General features: G+C 31.5%; 2 protein-coding genes across 2 annotated transcripts in view; one reads left to right on the forward strand and one right to left on the reverse strand.

Moving 5' to 3' along the window:
• Positions 1-8017, forward strand: part of LOC145306243 (uncharacterized) — a 60993-nt gene extending 52976 nt beyond the window's left edge. Inside the window, exons 10-15 of the mRNA XM_080148306.1 lie at positions 1995-2092; positions 2529-2582; positions 4703-4781; positions 5762-5881; positions 7454-7495; positions 7819-8017. Coding sequence (XP_080004432.1) covers positions 1995-2092; positions 2529-2582; positions 4703-4781; positions 5762-5881; positions 7454-7495; positions 7819-7876 — 451 coding nt within the window. The 3' untranslated portion in view covers positions 7877-8017. The remainder of the gene's footprint in view (positions 1-1994; positions 2093-2528; positions 2583-4702; positions 4782-5761; positions 5882-7453; positions 7496-7818) is intronic.
• A 2548-nt stretch (positions 8018-10565) lies between these two features.
• Positions 10566-14980, reverse strand: LOC145306406 (uncharacterized). The gene is made up of 7 exons (XM_080148500.1): positions 14838-14980; positions 14206-14287; positions 13313-13503; positions 12697-12972; positions 11968-12339; positions 11273-11361; positions 10566-10643 (listed from the first exon to the last, which is right to left on the reverse strand). Exons 1-7 carry the CDS (start codon positions 14938-14940, stop codon positions 10566-10568), a joined length of 1191 nt encoding a protein of 396 aa, XP_080004626.1. The 5' UTR covers positions 14941-14980.
• Positions 14981-18440: the final 3460 nt, after the last annotated feature.

Below are 18440 nucleotides of genomic sequence, written 5' to 3' on the forward strand. Positions count from 1 at the left end.
ATTTTTCATTTGTTTGTTTATTACATTAGTTGAATATTAGGTGTGGTTATATTGGGTTCTTTGTAGCTAGCCACGAAGGTATAGTTCCCGCAGGGCTAGTGCCCCCACAGAGAAAAATTCAACCCCCTCTTTATTTTCAATTTATTTCAAACAAAACGAGGAGGGTTTATCCGTGCTCAATTGGCAACTATTGTAGAACTTTTCTTCTTTTAAAATTAAATTTTGAAAGGGAATCTAAATCCTAAAGGGGGTGGGGGGGTGGGTTAGAGGCTAGGCAGTCGCAAACTTTCTTCCGTAGAATTTCAGTAAGCTCAACAACCGCGGTTTCAATTAGTCTACCATCGGCGGCTGCAGTCAGCCACATTATTCCCGTATAAAACGCAACCGCCAAACCGTGTTTCCGTCGTACAAACCATTTCTTAGATATGTGTATATATTTTGCAGTAGTGGCTGCCGTGCCGCACATCATGCAGTGTGAATCAGAAGTGTTTTTCTGGTCATTAAAATGTTTTAAATCTTGTGAGAATTGAAAAGAAGTGCACTTGCTGGAACATTAGTGCTCATATAATATAGCTATTTAATTTAATTCCAAAATTAGCATAAGTGATACTTTCTCATTATGGGCCGAGCAAGTTTTTATAAATAACGCAGTAATAACATTATTACCAAAAAGAAGATACTTACAGACATCTTAGTATATAAAGTAGTAAGTTTTTTTTCTGTAGCGAAGAATCTCTATAACTGCTGAACCGATACTGTTCTCCATATTATATTATATGTAGGCCCTGATGGTTTTTGGCTATTCAATTTTTATGTAAAAGACTTGGTATTGTTATAGGCTATTTTTGGGCCTTTTCATATCCCTCCTAATATAGAGTCCCTAAATGCTACTGGCGCAGCCGCTAGTCCTTATATAAAAGTAACAGGATGTCTTAAGTTCTCGCTAACTACTTGACCATAAAGGTTCTTCTTTTTAATAAAAATGAAGTTTCTTATAGGTCCAAGGAAGGTTCATATATATTATGAGGGAGGGATTATTGTCCTCTTTGGGCGTAGACGCTTGTACTAAAGGAACAAAATAACTTGAAATGTTCAATAGATAAAATTATGAAAGCTAATATATCAGCCTTATCGTTCTGCTTCTTAATATAAAACATTTAATGCTTGGCCTTAACGTTTCTTAAAATTTCAGCTGTGGACGTAATCGTCATTGTTGTACATTAAAATAGCAAATTGTAAAATATAATGAATGATATTTTTATGACCAAAAGAAAATATAAAATTGCTTATTAAAAAGAAAAATAACGAGTACAATCATGTCCATAAGTAATGTCCATTTTTTTGGTTTGATTGATTGATTGATAAGCCATCATGTACGTGACTATTGAGTATCCAAACTTACTCAAATAATCCCCTTCTAACACAACCAAGGAAAGTTGCATGATTATTATTGCGAATGAGAAATTCGAGTCAACACACGGAGAATTGAACTCGAATTCTCACCACAGAAACTTTCTAAATGAGTTATATAATAGATCTATTTGTACATATATTTATCATATTCATATATCTATTCATCTATCTATTTATCTGTTTATCTTTCTATCTATCTATATGCAAAGCTATCTATTTATCTATTTTAGAGATGATCCTCACAACACTCTGCCATTGATAAATTTAATATTTGTGAATATAATATATTTTCATCTATTTTTCTATCTATTTATCTACTTTTCTATCTATTTATCTACTTTAGAGCTGATCCTCACAACACTCTACCATTGATATCCTTAATATTTCTAAATAATTGGTAGCTCTATCCATCCATCTTTTTATCTATCCATCTATCTATATGCAAAGCTATCTATTTATCTATCTTAGAGATGATACTCACAGCACTCTGCTATTGATAACTTTAATATTTGTGAATAGAATAAATTTTCATTTATTTTTCTATCTATTTTTCTACTTTTCTATCTATTTATCTATTTTAGAGATGATCCTCACAACACTCTACCGTTGATATCTTTAATATTTGTATTAATTCTTCCGACAGTTTGTGGACCTTTGATAGCTCCATTTATAAATATAGGTAAAGCCTTTTTGCTATAGGAGTACCTACCTCTACTAAGTCAGGCGTGTGACAAGAATAGGGTGATTGACTTAGCCTTTAAACTCAATATCATGCATAGTTAAGGCTTTCAGACAAAGGTCGTGCGATCGCAGGGTTGTGTGTTGGGTTAATACCATGGTATTTTTTTTAAAAATGAGTTTGCATTCAGAAACATATTTTTGCAAAGATAACGTATACAATTGATTTTAATTTTATTTTCCAGTACGGATGTGATGCCGATTATTATCCGCTAGATTAGAAACCGGTTCTAAGTCATACCGAAAAATCATGAAAAATATCGATAGCTTTCCATAAACAGGCACAGGCCTTCGACCCCTTTGGGACAACAAAACTGAAATTAATATATCTATTGATTTTTCGTTTTACTATTCACAGAAAGTCATTATAATTTTAGCGCTATGGATACCAGAATGTGTTTTAAGAAGAAAATATGATGATGGGGACCCAGGTATCTATTTTATGGAGTACAGCTCCTTCATAATTAGTAAACGTTCGTCTGTCACTCTCACTTTAACAGCTGGACGTATGAAAATAACCTATTTCTAGAACCACAGTGCTTCTAGAAAATATAGAAATAATAATAATAGAAGTTATAATAGAACAAGTATGACAACTCCATAAGTAGGAAAGTACCAAAAAACATAGATTCATAGGGAAAAAAGAGACCCTTCATATATATCCCAATATTTATACAGATACATAATATATAAAGATTAAGTAAATCTTCATAATAAAATTCAGCCGTCTATTTTCAATAACAGCAGAGAAAATACCTGACGGACGGACATTTTATATTATAGATTGCTTCGCTACTAAAGAAAGACTAATCAAAAGTTCTTGGCATGATATAAAAACTCTTGCTAACAGGTTAAAACACAGAATAGAGCAAACTTTCTTCTACATTTTTTGGCAGTGTTCCTATTCCTTAACTCACTTTGTCCATTATCCATATGTTAGAACAAAAATTTATCTTACTATATAAACTAGTATTTTTTAGCTTAAGTTTTTAATACCTACTCTGAAGTAATTGAGTTCTTAATTTGAGGGAAGCTTCACGTAGGTTCCAGGAAGGTTTTAGGCTATTCTATTTTTATATTTAAGCATTAAGGATATTCTTACCCCTTTAAATACAGAGCCCCCAGATGTTAGAGGTTCAGACGCTAGTACACCATAATAAAACTTAAGATTTTTTGTCAACATTGCAATTGACCAAAAGTAGCTGAAATAGCTGCCTTTTTCGTTGTGTTTTGTTCAATCTTAAAAAGTATATTAAAAATTCTAGTTAAGTGCTTTATTACGTATGGATTGTGTCATCCTTGTTTATCAATTATATAAATGTAAATCTATTTATATTTTTGTCATGCTAAAAAGCTATTTATGATTTTTTATTCTTACAAGTTATTTGATGAAAAATATTATTTAAGAGAGACTGTTATCCTTATATAAAAATAGCATGATGTGTGTGTTCAAAGTATTTCACTAACTTCAAAGCTTCTTATAGGTCTAGTGAAGGTCTAAAACTATTTTGGGGGTAAGTTTCTCCACCCTTCTATAGAATTATCCTCTGGAAAATAATAACTCATCTTGTTTACTTTTAAAACTAAAATAGAAAGTGGATGGGGGACTTCTTCCCCCACTTTAAGTTTTCCTAAATGCCCTGGGGGCATAGCAGCTATTTTATATCATCATCATCCTATAATATAAAGTAATACGCTTTTTTTTTATGTCTGCGATGGATCTCGCTAACCGCTGAACCGATATATGGTTCTTCTTTACAGTGAAGCCTCTTATAGGCTCTGAGATGGTTTTAGGCTATTTTTTTCAAATAAGTCTAGGTGACATGGTTTTAGGCTATTTTTGTGCCCTATAATAGAGAGCCCCTGGATGCTAGGGGCGCAGCCGCTAGTTATATATAAAGTAGTAAGCTGTTTTACAGCGAACCAACCACTGAACCTATATGGTTTTCATTTACAGTAAAGCATTTAATAGGTCCTGAGATGGTTTTTAGGCTGTTTTAGTTTTATTAATAAGTCAGGGCTTAGTTAGGTTTTATGCTATTTTTCTTCCATCCAGCCCCTGAAAGATTGGGGCGCAGGCGCTAGTAGAATTAGATAGTGTTTTTAGAATTTTTTACCTAAAAAAATAAATTCTTATTCCGTTATTCAAGAAAAATTTCAACAGAAAAATGCGGAATAACAATCAATTTAGCTATCGTAAATGGGTTAAAAATCAAATCTGCGAAAATCTTTTATATTTCTAATAAGAAAAAACTTTTGATAACAGATTAGAAACTAGATATAAGATAAACTGTATAACTTTGCTTTGTGCATTGCAAAAGTTTTTAACAATTATAATGATTTATATTTAGTTTTTATCAATCATAATGATTTATATTTAGTTTTTATCAATCAACTATCTATCTATCAATTCAAATATCTATCTGTGAATACATATATCTGTCTATCAATCTATCTATCTATCTATCTATCTATCTATCTATCTATCTATCTATCTATCTATCTATCTATCTATCTATCTATCTATCTATCTATCTATCTATCTATCTAGAACTAGAAGTGGAGAAGCCCCCAGGGTTTATGCTGCAGTTAGGAATATTTATCATTACAGTGGGCACGTATGGTGTAAGGTAGGACTTAAAGTAGCGTAGCTACTCTATAATTAGTGTACGTCCGTTTGTTAAACTGCTCTTCCCATTAAGTTTAAAAATTCCTCCTTATGAGTATAGTCAAGAATATAGGAATAGGTTATTGGGATAAATATAATATTTTTTTTTAATTTCTGTCAATATTTGAAATTTTTCAAATCTATTGAAATGTTACTTTCTTTTTTTACATAACTCACTCTAACGGATTGACGTGGTTACGGACGTTTTACCTAACATAGTTAGAGTGTAGATGCGGTTCTATAAAAACATTATTGTCTACTGAAGCAGAATTTTAAAGAAATTAAAGATTAATGTATCTAATGTTGACACATATTGCACTTTATTCTTTTCAAAGTTGATGCATTTTAGGTAATGTTCATACAAAATGGCTAATTTTCTACTTAAATATCCTTTTATTACTTTTTAATCTCTTTTATCAATTATCTATTTTCGATACTTTTCTTCTGATAAACAAACCTATTTGACTTTACACTGGTTAAAAAGTAGCCTAAGAATTCAAAGGCAGGTTTTGGCAAAAAAAGTAGTTTGGTACCAAAAAAAATCCACATAGATCATGCATTGAAAAGTTCATAAAATTACGCAAAAAATTTTTTATTTAGCTACGCTTCTAGCAGCAGTTTCGAAATTAATATTTTTTTTTGTAGTGGCAATTACTCTTGGGAAAAAATAAAAGCACCATCCCCAAAAAAGTTATAACTGGACCTATAGGAAGTTTCCCTATAAAGAAGAACTATATCAGTTTAGTGGCTAGCGAGATCCTTTTCTATAGACAGACACACATACTGTCATCTTGGTACTTTGTAATTGGACGTGATATGTTACCAGACTGTTTATTAATGAACAATTTATCTATCTACCCTTAATTAATCAATTAATCTATTTATCTATCAATTAATCTAGCAATCTTTTTTATTTATTTATTAATCTATCTATCTATTTAGTATGATTGGCTGTGAGATCTTACCAGAACTTCAAACAAATGTGTTTATCTTCATAATGTTTAAATACATCCTGGGCTGCTCACATCAGTTTCTTATACCTCTCTGGACTTTGATAACAAAGTAAGGCATTCATTTATCTATCTTTTTAAAAGCGAAGCTTTCCTATAATTAGGGTCGGTCCGTCCGTCCGTACGTCCGTGATAGATAGCTTTTATTCGTTAATTTAGGCATGTTAGAATTGTCCTATCGATTTCAAACTTTGCATGATGATTCCTGTAGTAGTTGGGTACGATTTAGAAAGCGTAGCAACTCTATAATCATTACCAGAATGTCCGTACGTCCATTTTAAACAATAACATGTTGATTTTTCTACTTTTTTAACAACAAATTTTCAAGTGTTTTAATTATCCGTTTGATCTGATTTATGGTATATTGATTCCTGGGACAACAAAGAACAATATTATAAGCGAAGCAACTCTATAATCAAGTCCAAAAATGTAAGTATGTCCATAAACAGTATCCTGTTTTTAAGCAGTTTTTCAACAAATTTACCTACAATTTTGGTTCGACATTTATACATTTATGTTCCAATTTTTCAGTTCAGATACTATACAAGTGTTAATGTCCGTTTGTCCTACCGTTTCAGTGCTTCGCTTTTATGGATGTTGTCATCCTTGTTTTATCTTTATCTTATCTTAATTATCATCTTCTTTAAGTTTCCATGCATATCTATCCGGCGTTGCTGCAAAAGGTCTAATTAAAAAAGGTCTACTCTACAAAAGGTCTACTCCTACAAAAGATTTATCCCTACAAAAGGTCTACTCTACAAAAGGTCTACCCCCACATAAGATCTAATCCTACAAAAAGTCTACCGCTACAAAAGGTCTACTCTACAAAAGGTCTAATTTATAAAAGGTCTAATGTTGTATATGTATTTATATAATTATTAATGATATGAATAATATAATTAGATTATAAACGACACAATTACGATACATCTGTTATATAATCAATCTATTTATCTTTTTGAAAGGCGAACCTTTTCTATAATTAGTGTCTGTCCGTCCGTACGTCTGTCCGAGATAGATAGTTTTTTTTTGTTTATTTAGGCATGTTAGAATAGTCCTACCTATTTCAAACTTTGCATGGTGATTCCTGTAGTAGATAGTGGCGTAGCAACTCTATAATCATTACCAGAATATCCGTACGTTCATTTTAAACATGTTGATTTTTTAATTTTTTAACAACGAATTTTTATGTGATTTTATTATCCGATTTTTGGCATTCTGATTTCTGGGACAACAAACTACAATACTGTAAGCAAAGCGACTCTATAATCAAGTCTTAAAATGTAAGTTCACTAAGTATGTCCATAAACATTATCCTGTATCAAGAAGTTTTTCAACAAATTTACTCACAATTTTGCTTTGTCTCTTATTCATTTATATTCTGATTATTCAGTTCTGACACTATACAAGTGTTAATGTCCGTTTGTCCAACCGTTTCAGAGCTTTGCTTTTATGGATGTTGTCATCCTTGTTTTAATATACACTAGTTTTTCTACCTAACTATCTACATATCTGTCAATACATTTGTATTAGGTATATCTTTATGGATTTTAATTCTAAATTTTTATTTGTGTTATTATTTATTCCCCATTGATTTAGAATCTAAATATTTATCTTAATTTAGGTCGGAAGTTAGACAATCCATTATTGAAGTTTATAAAAATAGGTAAAATTTATGCTTAATATTTACTTAATTGATCCTTTTAAAAACTAGTATGTATCTCTGTCTGTCTGTAGCTTAAAATCTCGCTAAGTGCTCAATTACATAGTTTTCCTTAACAGGGAAGGTTCCTAACTATTTTGGAGTATAATATATCGTCGTTTCCAATTTAAATAACCATTGAAAAAAATATCCTTCCCAAAAAATAATAATTTCATTTTTAAAATTGGAAGTAAAGTAGAGGGTCGACTCCCCTCCCTCCTTCTCACTTCCTCAAGTTCCCCTATAGACTGAATGATATGAAACTAATTAAATTATAACTTTTTCAGGAAATTAATGAAAAATTCCGGCAACTTGGACGAAACTGGCTCTATAAAACCCGAGTAAAAATATTAAATCATAAAAAATTGAAAAACTATAGAAATTTTAAAAAAATACAGAATATAAATAGTTAATCAAGAATGTAATTAGGGTATCTAAAAATACGTGATCATGGTCAACACAAAAAAATGTATACCTAAAACATAGTTTTACCTAAATTATTCTGTTTATTAAAAATAAAATTGAAATTCAATTAAGTAGAACGACTTATTCGCTTTTTATAACCAGTATAACAAAAAATCTAGCAAATTTTAAAAAAAAACATAGTGTTTTACTTGAATTTTCTCACTTTTGATACACTAATTAATTATTTATCTGAAAAGCCTCTAAATTCCCCTGTCAATTTTGTTAGCATATTGTCGAATCATACAATTTTAATGGCGTATTTCGAATATAGGGCTTTAATAAAAAACGATCATAGCTGATAAAGCTGCATTGTTGAGTGCGGTTGCGGCTCTAAAAAGCCGCGTGTCTGAGGGTTGCTGCGACTTAGAATCAGGCTTATTGATTTGCTTAGTTCGAGAATGAATCTAATTGGGAGGCTTAATAAGCTGTTCGACTGATGGGTTGAGATACTGAAATTTGATTGCTCCGGCTACAGCGGAGGCTAATTAAAGATAGAAAATGATTTAATTTAAGTGGATCACAGTGTTTTAAAGTATTAGGTACAAACCATAGCAAAGTTGTAATTATTTTCTTTCTTTTTTTAATAGACAAATTAATAATTAACAAGTTTAAAATTAAATATCTTAATTAATTATTAAATTTTAATTATTTTGAATTAATTGAACTCTTTTTTATATATACAAAAACTACTAAATACTAGCAATTTTTTAATTCACCAAAGCAGTATTATAATGGACACGGTTTTATACTATAATTTAAAGAAGTAACGATTTTATGTCTTAAGCTTAAGATCTCATTCAATAAACTGATTTAGTTAAATAACTTTCTTTTAGATCTCAGGATGGTTTTAGGCTGTTTTTATTTTTAGATTTAAGCGATGTTTTAGCCTATTTTTCTGTCCATTCTATGCTCCTTTGATTATAGAGCCTCTAGATACTAAGGGGCGACCGGCTAGTAAAATATGATTGATGTAATATTAGGAATAAAATTTTGTTGAAACCTATACCCATTAGTATTTTTCTGTTTCTAGATTATGTGCGTTGTTAAAAGCGAAGCTTTTCTATAATTAGGCTCGGACCGTACGTCTGGACTGGATAGCTTTTTTCGTTAATTTAGACATGTTAGAATTGTCTTAGAATTGTGTCGATTTCAAACTTTGCATTGAGATTCCTGTAGTAGTTAGGTACAATTTTGATTATTCAGTTCTGACGCTTCACAAGTGTTAATGTTCGTTTGTCCTACCGTTTCAGTGCTTCGCTTTTATGGATGTTGTCATCGTTATTTCTGTACAATTGTTTTTTGTTTGGTGTTGTTATTACATATTAGTTACTATAAATTTATATCCACGTAATGTATACAAGGGCAACTATATCCATAACTTGTGTAGCTATAAAGGTTTACACCAATTAAAATTAAAGTATTTGAGAAAATTTGATAGTACGTGTAACGCAAGAGCATACTTTTTGAATATTCGAAAGATAAATAGCGCCTTCTAGATTCAAATAAATTAAATATTCTAAAGAAAATTGAGTAAAAAAGATGCCTTTTTTATCTGTTGTTGCTGCACTTCATATGGCATTGCCCTTGATATAATATAAATTGTAGATTATAATTGTTGCAACTCGTGTGATAGATATGATATATTAAAAATAAATATGACTAAAAACAGCTTCAATGCAGCTATGAGATAAATTTTGTTGGATGTGATTTTTTAAATAAATGTGTGATAACATAAACTGTAGTTTTAATAAAAATGCTTTTCTATAACTAGGACCTGTAAGTCTGCTTTATGTACACCACAACGAACCGTCAGTATGTAAAGGGAGTAAGATCTTTTAAAAAATGGGTTGTAATTGAAATGCCTGTATAATTATCACCAAAAAGCTTACATATCTATTTTAAGTCCAAATAAGATGATCTAATTTTATTGAGAATTTAGCATTTTTACATAATATAATTATAGGTGTAATATTCTAAAAATACATAAAGTAGATTTAAATAATAAGGAAAATAAAAGATATTTCGGATCATGGAAAGAAAACGAAGTAGTGGGTTTCGTCGTATTTTCACCTTTTAGCTTCTGATAGGTTATTTTAGGTTAGGTAAATATTAATGATTTCTACACAGGGTTAGGAAATTGGCCCTGCAGGTTAGAAGCCTTCCGCAGGGGCTAGAAACAGAAGAAAAGCTAATGTTAAAATACGACGAAGCCCGCTACTTCGTATTCTTTCCATGATCCGATATTTCTATAAAGAAGTTTTACAAAATTATTTCTACAAAGATATAGGAAGAAAGTATAACCAACAAGCAAAATAAATCGAATTGTATCATAAACAGCTTTCTGTTGATAAAAATATACAACTTTCATTAGCCCTGAGTTGAATGTCTTAAAAAATTGATTTTAATATGATTGTACATTTTTATATTCGTAGAAAACTGGATATAATACAATATGATACATGCTTTTTAGTGTGGCTGAGCATCGATTTTTATCCACTGGATACCAATCAGTTTCGAAGCCATACTGGAAAAGGTGAAAGGTCTGCAATCATATGTTTCTGGGTAATTCTCAAACATCTGGACATTCATCTTCCAAATGTTGTGGATCTACGTCAGCTAAAGCTGTTCCATCGGCACATGCAGCATTCTGTATAAAGATTAACAAACGGTCTCATTTTTATTATTTAACATAAATACCTATTTCAGTTATGATAGTAATCCACCTTTTAGGAACCTTTGTTGTATGCTTCAGAAACTAATTAACAAGGGTGACAACATTCACCATAGGTGAAGTACAAAATTCAGGATATTAGACAGTCTAGCAAATATTATTGAGATAATAATTGGTTATGGTTAAATCGCAAATCTTAAATTACCGAAGAGTATAGTGAATTATACGAAGGATACTCATTGGTTTGGGAAATGTTCAACAAATGCAAAAAACATCCATCTTAATTAGCAGCTGACAGACAGACAGAAATTTGACATTTTGATTTTTAGAGCAGCCTTCATACGATATCATATATCATACAAAAAGTTGTTGTCAAAAAGATAAAAATTAGCATATTTTAAATGGACGCACTTTCTGGTAACTATATTATAGAGTTGTTACACTTCATGAATCATGCCTAACTGTCTAAGGAAGAATCATACAAAGTTTGAAATCAATAGGACAATTCTAATATGTCTAAAATAATGAAAAGAGCTAATCGTTCCGGACAGACGGGTTCTGCATATGCAAATTGTAAATTGCAAGATTTGACTAATAATAAACACATTTTTAATCTTTTCCTGGAAAACACTTGTACCAGGTCTCAAGTCCACCACCAACCATTTGAGGTCACAGGAGCACTCCAGCACATTCCCTTAATTTAAAAGTAATATAATATTTAAATCAATCTCAAAATCAGTTTTAATCTTCAGACAATTATTGGATATAAAATCGTTGTATTGTTTAAATTTCTATATGTAATATATCTACAAGTTCATAAAAATAATAAAGACATGTTAAATTAAATAATATTATTTAAAATACAAAATTTCTTGATTTTGGCAAAAATCGAGGATGACATCATCCACAAATAAAACAGAAAAATATAGATTGTTTGACCAACAAAGCAAATCTTCATAAATGAGAGAGTATTGAGTAAATAAAAGAAAAAGAAAGAATTACTTAAGAACAGAAAAATAAAAAGTATAACTAAACCTTTACATAAAATATAAGTCTTTTGGTGCATGACCGACGGACTGACAGGCAAATTAAGTTTCATAATGTAATTTGCAAAGTTTTATTTAATTAAAAAATTCAATCGACAACATAATAATGTGAATTATCTCAACTAAAATTGCAAATATTACACATTTTTAAGATTGATGTTTGAAGTAATGTTAGCTAAATATAAAACTCTAGTTAGATTTAATAGGGGAATAATCACACAAAATTTGGTCTGCATAAAAATGAGCATAATTACCATCCATATATATATTTCCCCATGCATTGGGAGTGTAGAGGACACTCTCGACATAGTTTCTAAAATTCTCCTCTGGCAACCTGGTTATCAGATTATATCTAAGATCAACAGTTGTGTCAGGAGATAACCCATGCAGGTCTACTTCTTTCAGTTTGTTGTCATTCAGCTTAACAGCAAATCCAGAGGTCATGGTGGTAAAAAAGTTATCAGAAATTTTGGATACATTGGTGTAAAGAAGTTCAAACATAGATAAGATTGGTAGATTGTGAATAAGATTGGTTGATAGGGTAGAGGCTTCAATATGATACAGAGCCAAATATACGAGGTTAGGCATGCGGGGAAAGGTAAAGGTTGAAAAGTCAGTAAACATTCCTGTGGACATGGGTAATTTTTATTTGCTGCTATATAAAAATAGTAGCAGCTATGCCCCTAGAGGCGTTAAGTGTCCCTTGAGTTGGGATGGGGGAAGTCGACCCCCCTATAATTTTAGTTTAAAAAAGAAAAGTAGTGTAACTTTTTTGCATTGTTATTTTTCTTGGGGCGATTTCTTTGGGGAGGGTGGTGGTACCTTCCCCCAAATAGCATTAAACATTCCAAGGAACTATAAGAAGCTACATCGGAAAAGAGAACCATATCAGTTCAGCAGTTATCGAGATCCTTTGATATAAATACAGACATCCTGTTACATTTAGAAGGATATACAAACTACTTGGCACTTAAAATCCATGCCTGAAATCTCCAGCTGTTGCAATCTGTACAGAACTGAGTCAGAGAAAGGCTGTGAATCATAGTCATAATTCTCTATTTGCAGATTTACAAGTTTGTCTAAATGATCCAGCCCACCAGGAGAAAAGTTCCACAAGGTTTGACTGGGACAATTATCCCAGATACTAACATCAATAGCAAACATGGTTGATTTTGAGTGTTCAAAAGCAGTTGTAGTAAACAGTTCAGGGCCATTATCAATGCAAGATCTAACCAGAATGCTTTCTATTTTAAGTTTACCTAAATTGTTATAGAATTTAGAAGTTATCAAAAGCTGTGTATGTAATAAACTGCTGAGTATAAACTATATTTTAATAATACTTGTTTCATAATTTAACAAGCATAACAATATCCATTAGTAGCAAAGCACCAAAATAACCAAAGATGGAAAAATAAACAAAGTGTACATTAAGGTGCCGTAAAAAACTTCCCCCAAAAAGTTAGCTGTCTATCCTCAATAGCAATGGAGAAAATTACATTTCTTCTATAGGGTATTTAGACTTACATAGTCAAATCTTCACTTCTGAAACGTTAAAACTATAGAAACCAAATTTATATATAAGTTAGCTGTTAAACTTACCAGTGGTATTTTCATCAAATACAAAACTAGCAGTGCTTAGTCCAAAATTGATATTTACACTTGTAAACTTGTTGTTTGTTTCATTGAACTGGGAAAATATATTATGAGACAGCACATTGACTTCATCATCCGAAATTAAATCAAAATCAAAATAACAGGTTAGAGCTCTCAAGTCGTTATTGCCCAAATAACTAGAATTTTAGAGAAAAACATTTACTTTACATGCATAAGTGAGCTTTACTCAAAGTAAATTATAAAAATTATAATAATATTATATGAACTAGCAGCTTCGCCCCTAGCCTCTAGGGGCTTTTCCCCAAGAGGTTTAATCAAACTAATTTTTCGTATTTTAGATTTAAAAGAAAAATTAGAATAATTTTTTTTTTTTTTTTGGGGGGGGGTAATTTTAATTTTTTGGGGGGGTTTGGGGTGTCCCACCCCCCAAGAAAATAGTTATAAACCTTTCCGGGACCTATAAGAAGCTACCCTGTAAAGGAGAACTCGATCGGTTCAGCGGTTAGCGAGATCCTTCGCTACAAACAGACAGACAAACAAACGGACATCGTTCTACTTTGTATTATAGATAGTTGTAAGTTTTTTTTGTCTGTAGCTTAAGATTTTGATAGGTTCTCCATTCTATGGAAGCATCACATAGGTCCATGGAAGGTTTTAGGTTTTTTTTCTGTTTTTCCTATAACTTCAAACAGAGAGCTCGAAGATGCTTGGGGGACAACCGCTAATCTGATGTAAAATAATAAGTAAAGAGCTAAAAAAAAACCACCGGCCCCTTATTTTAAATGTCTAAAAAAGGAGGAGGGGACTTTGGTGCTAAATTAGGCAAATTGATGACATATATACTAACGATTCTCTCTCCTCATTTAAAGAAATGTTTCCTGCAAATACAAGGGTCAATGGATTCAGGTGAAGGGGATGCACAAGTCTTCCAGTCTCCTGATACTGCTTCACCCTTTATACCTAGGTGCAATATATAATCCTTATACTAAAGTAACAGGATTTGTGTCTGTGTGTTTGTGTGTTTGCGTGTTTGTGTGTTTGTTTGTACCGAAGGATCTCGCTAACCGCTGAACCGATCGGGTTCTCCTTAACAGGGTAGCTTCTCATAGGTTCTGGGAAGGTTTATAACGTTTTTCTTGGGGGGAGGGACACCCCCAACCCCACCATAAAATGAAACCCATCCCCCCCCCCAAAAAAAAAACTTTGATTTTTTTATAACTAAAATTAGAAATTGGGTTATTAAATTCGACTCTCCCCTCCTTAAGTGCCCCTAGAGGCCTCTAAGGGGCGTAGCCGCTAGTATAAATAAAAGTAACAGGATGTATGTCTGTCTTCTGTCTGTGTGTCTCTAAATTAAGAACTCGCTAAACTTTGCAGTAAAGCAGTTTATAGGTCCGAAAAAGGTTTACAACTATTTTGGAAGAGGATACCTCTACCCTGCAAAAAGAAATTAAACTAGAAGAAAATCCCCTAAAAATCCGCGAAGTTTTATACAATTCAAAGTACGTACCTAAATTCTTGTTAAAGATATCTGCAGTATGATGGTGAATAGTAAGGGATAGTGAACTCCCACACATTACTAAGATCATGTAAAGACATTTTGGATAAACCATTTTGTCTCTATTTTATTCAATCATAATCAAGCAGAGTAGTTGGTAGCAGATGATTTAAGTCCCTCCATAGATCATGATGTCATACGATAGAGTAGCCAATGAGAGGCCAGTTTAACATTTATTCTAGCCTCTCATTGGCTATTCTAGAAAACAGTAAAAGTGTCTGACTATGACGTCAGAAAAAATTAACAATTAACCAATAAGAAGCCAGTATTCACTGTGGTAAAATATATAGCGGCCTCTCATTGGTTAATTGTTAATTTTTTCTGACGTCATAGTCAGACACTTTTACTGTTTACGCTATTCTATCGTATGACGTCATAATCTGTGTAGGGACTTTTATCATCTTCTAATTGGTACAATTTTTTATTGATGAATTTTTTAAGTTAATCTTTATAAATAAGTGACAGGCTTTCTTTTTGTCTGTATGTCTGTCTGTAGTTTAAGATCTAGGTAACCGCAGAACCCATATGGTTCTCCTTGGCAGTGAAGCTTCTCTTGGTTACAGAGAAAGTTTAGAGCTATTTTGGGGATGTAACCACAACCCTCCAAAGAAAATAATGCAAACACACGTCACCATAGCGTATATAATTCTATTTTAGCACTATCAATTTATAACTGATAATAAAATTATAAGATAAGATTACTGTTTTTTTACGCCAGTGATCATAGACTATTTAATAAGCTAATAAATTCAAGTAATATACTAAGGGACGTCCAAAGAAATGGGGTGGTGGGGGGGGGGGGGTAAAGGGGTTATATTCTTCCCCCCCCCCCACTATCAAATGAATTTTTAACGTTTACCCCCTCACTCAAATGCAAAATACCCTTTCCGTCCTTGCCTATATGATATAAAGATTACCCCCCCCCCAAAAAAAAAAAAATCTTAATTTTTTACCCCTCCCAAATAAAAAAGTTTGGACGTCCTTGGTTACACTAATATTTTTATAAATTCATTTGCGATCCGACTGCAATATAAGAAAAAAATGCCACATTTATAAAACTCACCTAGTTAGAAAATAAGCTTACTCTTCCTACAGAAAGAATATCTTTCCTTTAAAGAAAATAATTTATAGTTATTAATATGTCGTCTTCTAAGAACCTTAATCTGGAGTGTTTTAGCACAGGTCATTTAAATGTGTTTTATTAATTCCAATACACAATTTTTAGTTTTTAACTATCCCGCAATCCGTCCAATTTTTGGACCCAGAATCCGAATCCGCAATCCGCAATTTAAATAACGGATTTGGATTGTTTATTTTTATGACATTCGTAGCACTTCTTTTTCTTACTTAGAGTGTGGCAGACAAAAACCAAAAAGTTTTTTTTATTATTTCTTAATCACAAATAAAATTTGGTTAGCATCCCAAGAATTTTTTTTGTATTTTGATTTTACAGTAGCTTTTCATGCTTAGTTAAGTAATGGTTAGAAAATGTCCGCTATAGAGGCTAGAATTCTTTTATTTATAAAAAAACTTTTAAAAGTTTTGCTAGAATCCGCAATTTTCAATACTGAATCCGAAATTTCGCAATTCGCAAAAACAACAAGAATCCGCAATCTACAGATTAATCCGCTTTATTTTGTTTTCGGAATTTTGTTAGAATCCGAATCCAATCCAAAAATTCGGCAGATTGCCAACCCTACTCTTTACTATAATTTTCTCGTTTTTTTGTGGTGTATCAAGAAGGACGAAGCTGACATAGACTTTAAAAAAATAGAATAATTTTGTATTAATAAATATAAATATTAGAGTTAGGCCAGATACTTTTTGGCCGGATATCATATAACCGGATATTAAAGTAGTAAAAAATGTCATAATAAAATTTGGCTGCCGTTTAGCCGGCGACTGCTTGCTGTGGCGGCAGGCAGCTGCCAAGTACAGAGCCTCCGCCAAAAATCATGATTTGTGATTTCCAATATAAAATTTTCAAATAAATTAATATTTTCTGAAAAAAATTTCTTCTAGTTTCAAAAATAAGAAAATTACAACCATTTTGGTGGTTAGACTATAGCGAAGATTAATATTACTTAATTAAAAAAAAAATTGAGAAGATTTTTAAAATGATTGATTTTTGAAGTAAAAATATAATTTAGTGAAGTAAAATAAAATAGGCTGCTATAAAATATGCTGCTATAAAATTCATTAATTTATACATGTTAGAATTGTCGATTTCAAACTTTGCATTATGATTCCAAAAAACAATTAGTTACAATTTAGAAAATTTCATTTAATTATCACATTATTCTGATTGTTGGAATACTGATTCCTAGGACAATATAGTACATTGGTATTTATAAAATATATATTAATATTCTATTCAGTTCTGACACTCTCTAAGTGTTAATATTCATTAGTCTTACCATTTAGAGCTTCATTCTTATGGATGTTGTCATACATTTTTTTGTATTTTTTCACTGTATGACTAGTATTACAATTAATAAAATTAACAGCAGGTTATTTATTAACTTATGCAAAAAAAATATTAATAATTTGCAATATTATTAATTCACCTTATATAAATAATAGTTGCTTAGCCCCTAGCCTTTAGGGAAAGGCATTGAAGGTGAGGGAAGTAGCCTTAAACCATACAACCCCCCCCCCAGACCTTCAAACTTTTATATAGTTTCCCTTAAAAACTTTACTACTTTGTAATATTGGATCTAGGGTTCTGTAACCGTCCAATTCTATTACAGTTAGGTTTTTATGGCTTTCTATTGTAAAAATTAGCTATAACAGTTACACCTTATTCGAAAGCGACTGTAGGAGCTGTGTACTTTTCAAAATCAAATGTACGGTAGCCGTCGCGGCTTGCAAAACTCGGATGCATCTGCCAACCCCTTAAAGATACATACTACATGAATGAATGCACGTTTTATACATATTATTATTTTACAGTCTGTATATATAACAATGAATCATAGTAATACGTGGACTAAAGCCGGCCCTTTCAAATAAATTTTGTAATTAAAGTCAATAAAGTGTGAATGATATTCTAGGCCTTCAGGGCTAGATCTACGTTCTTTGCACAAAAGGATTGTCTAATAGACCAGCGATGCAAACACGAACAAAACTCTCTTGTTGAGAAGGGTGATATACTTATAAATTACTGTGTCTTAGGTGAGCATGGGTAAATATATCATTAATACACATAGCAAAGTCACATGATACAATGTGGAATAGATATTTTTGACTGTATTATAGTAGAAAATTGGCGCTTTGCCACAAAATAACCTGATAGGCACTGATATCCACCAACGTTGTTTTTAAACTAAAAATAAAGAAAGGTGGAAATTTTCATTTGTTTGTTTATTACTTAAGGTTTGGTTAGGTTATATAGGTGTTTGGTGGCCTCAGAGAGGGGAGGTATCAGTACTTTCGTTTAAAGTAAAATTGCCAAAATTTGATTAATTGTTCTACTTTTTATATTTTATTATCAAATATAAAATTATTTTCATTGTCATTATTCTAAATATTAAAAATAAAATGTTAAATTGATGT

This window comes from Acartia tonsa, chromosome 14, assembly GCF_053477335.1.
Source record: "Acartia tonsa isolate MP-2025a chromosome 14, ASM5347733v1, whole genome shotgun sequence".
Lineage (NCBI taxonomy): Eukaryota > Metazoa > Arthropoda > Copepoda > Calanoida > Acartiidae > Acartia > Acartia tonsa.

Bases quoted from the DNA above. Each gene is read 5' to 3' on its own strand.
- LOC145306406 (XM_080148500.1), bottom strand. From the start codon at position 14,940: ATGGTTTATCCAAAATGTCTTTACATGATCTTAGTAATGTGTGGGAGT. The intron at 13,504-14,205 runs GAAACATTTCTT...CTAAAATTCTAG, and splicing joins ATTGACCCTTGTATTTGCAG to TTATTTGGGCAATAACGACT. The intron at 12,340-12,696 runs GCATGGATTTTA...CCATGTCCACAG, and splicing joins GCAACAGCTGGAGATTTCAG to GAATGTTTACTGACTTTTCA.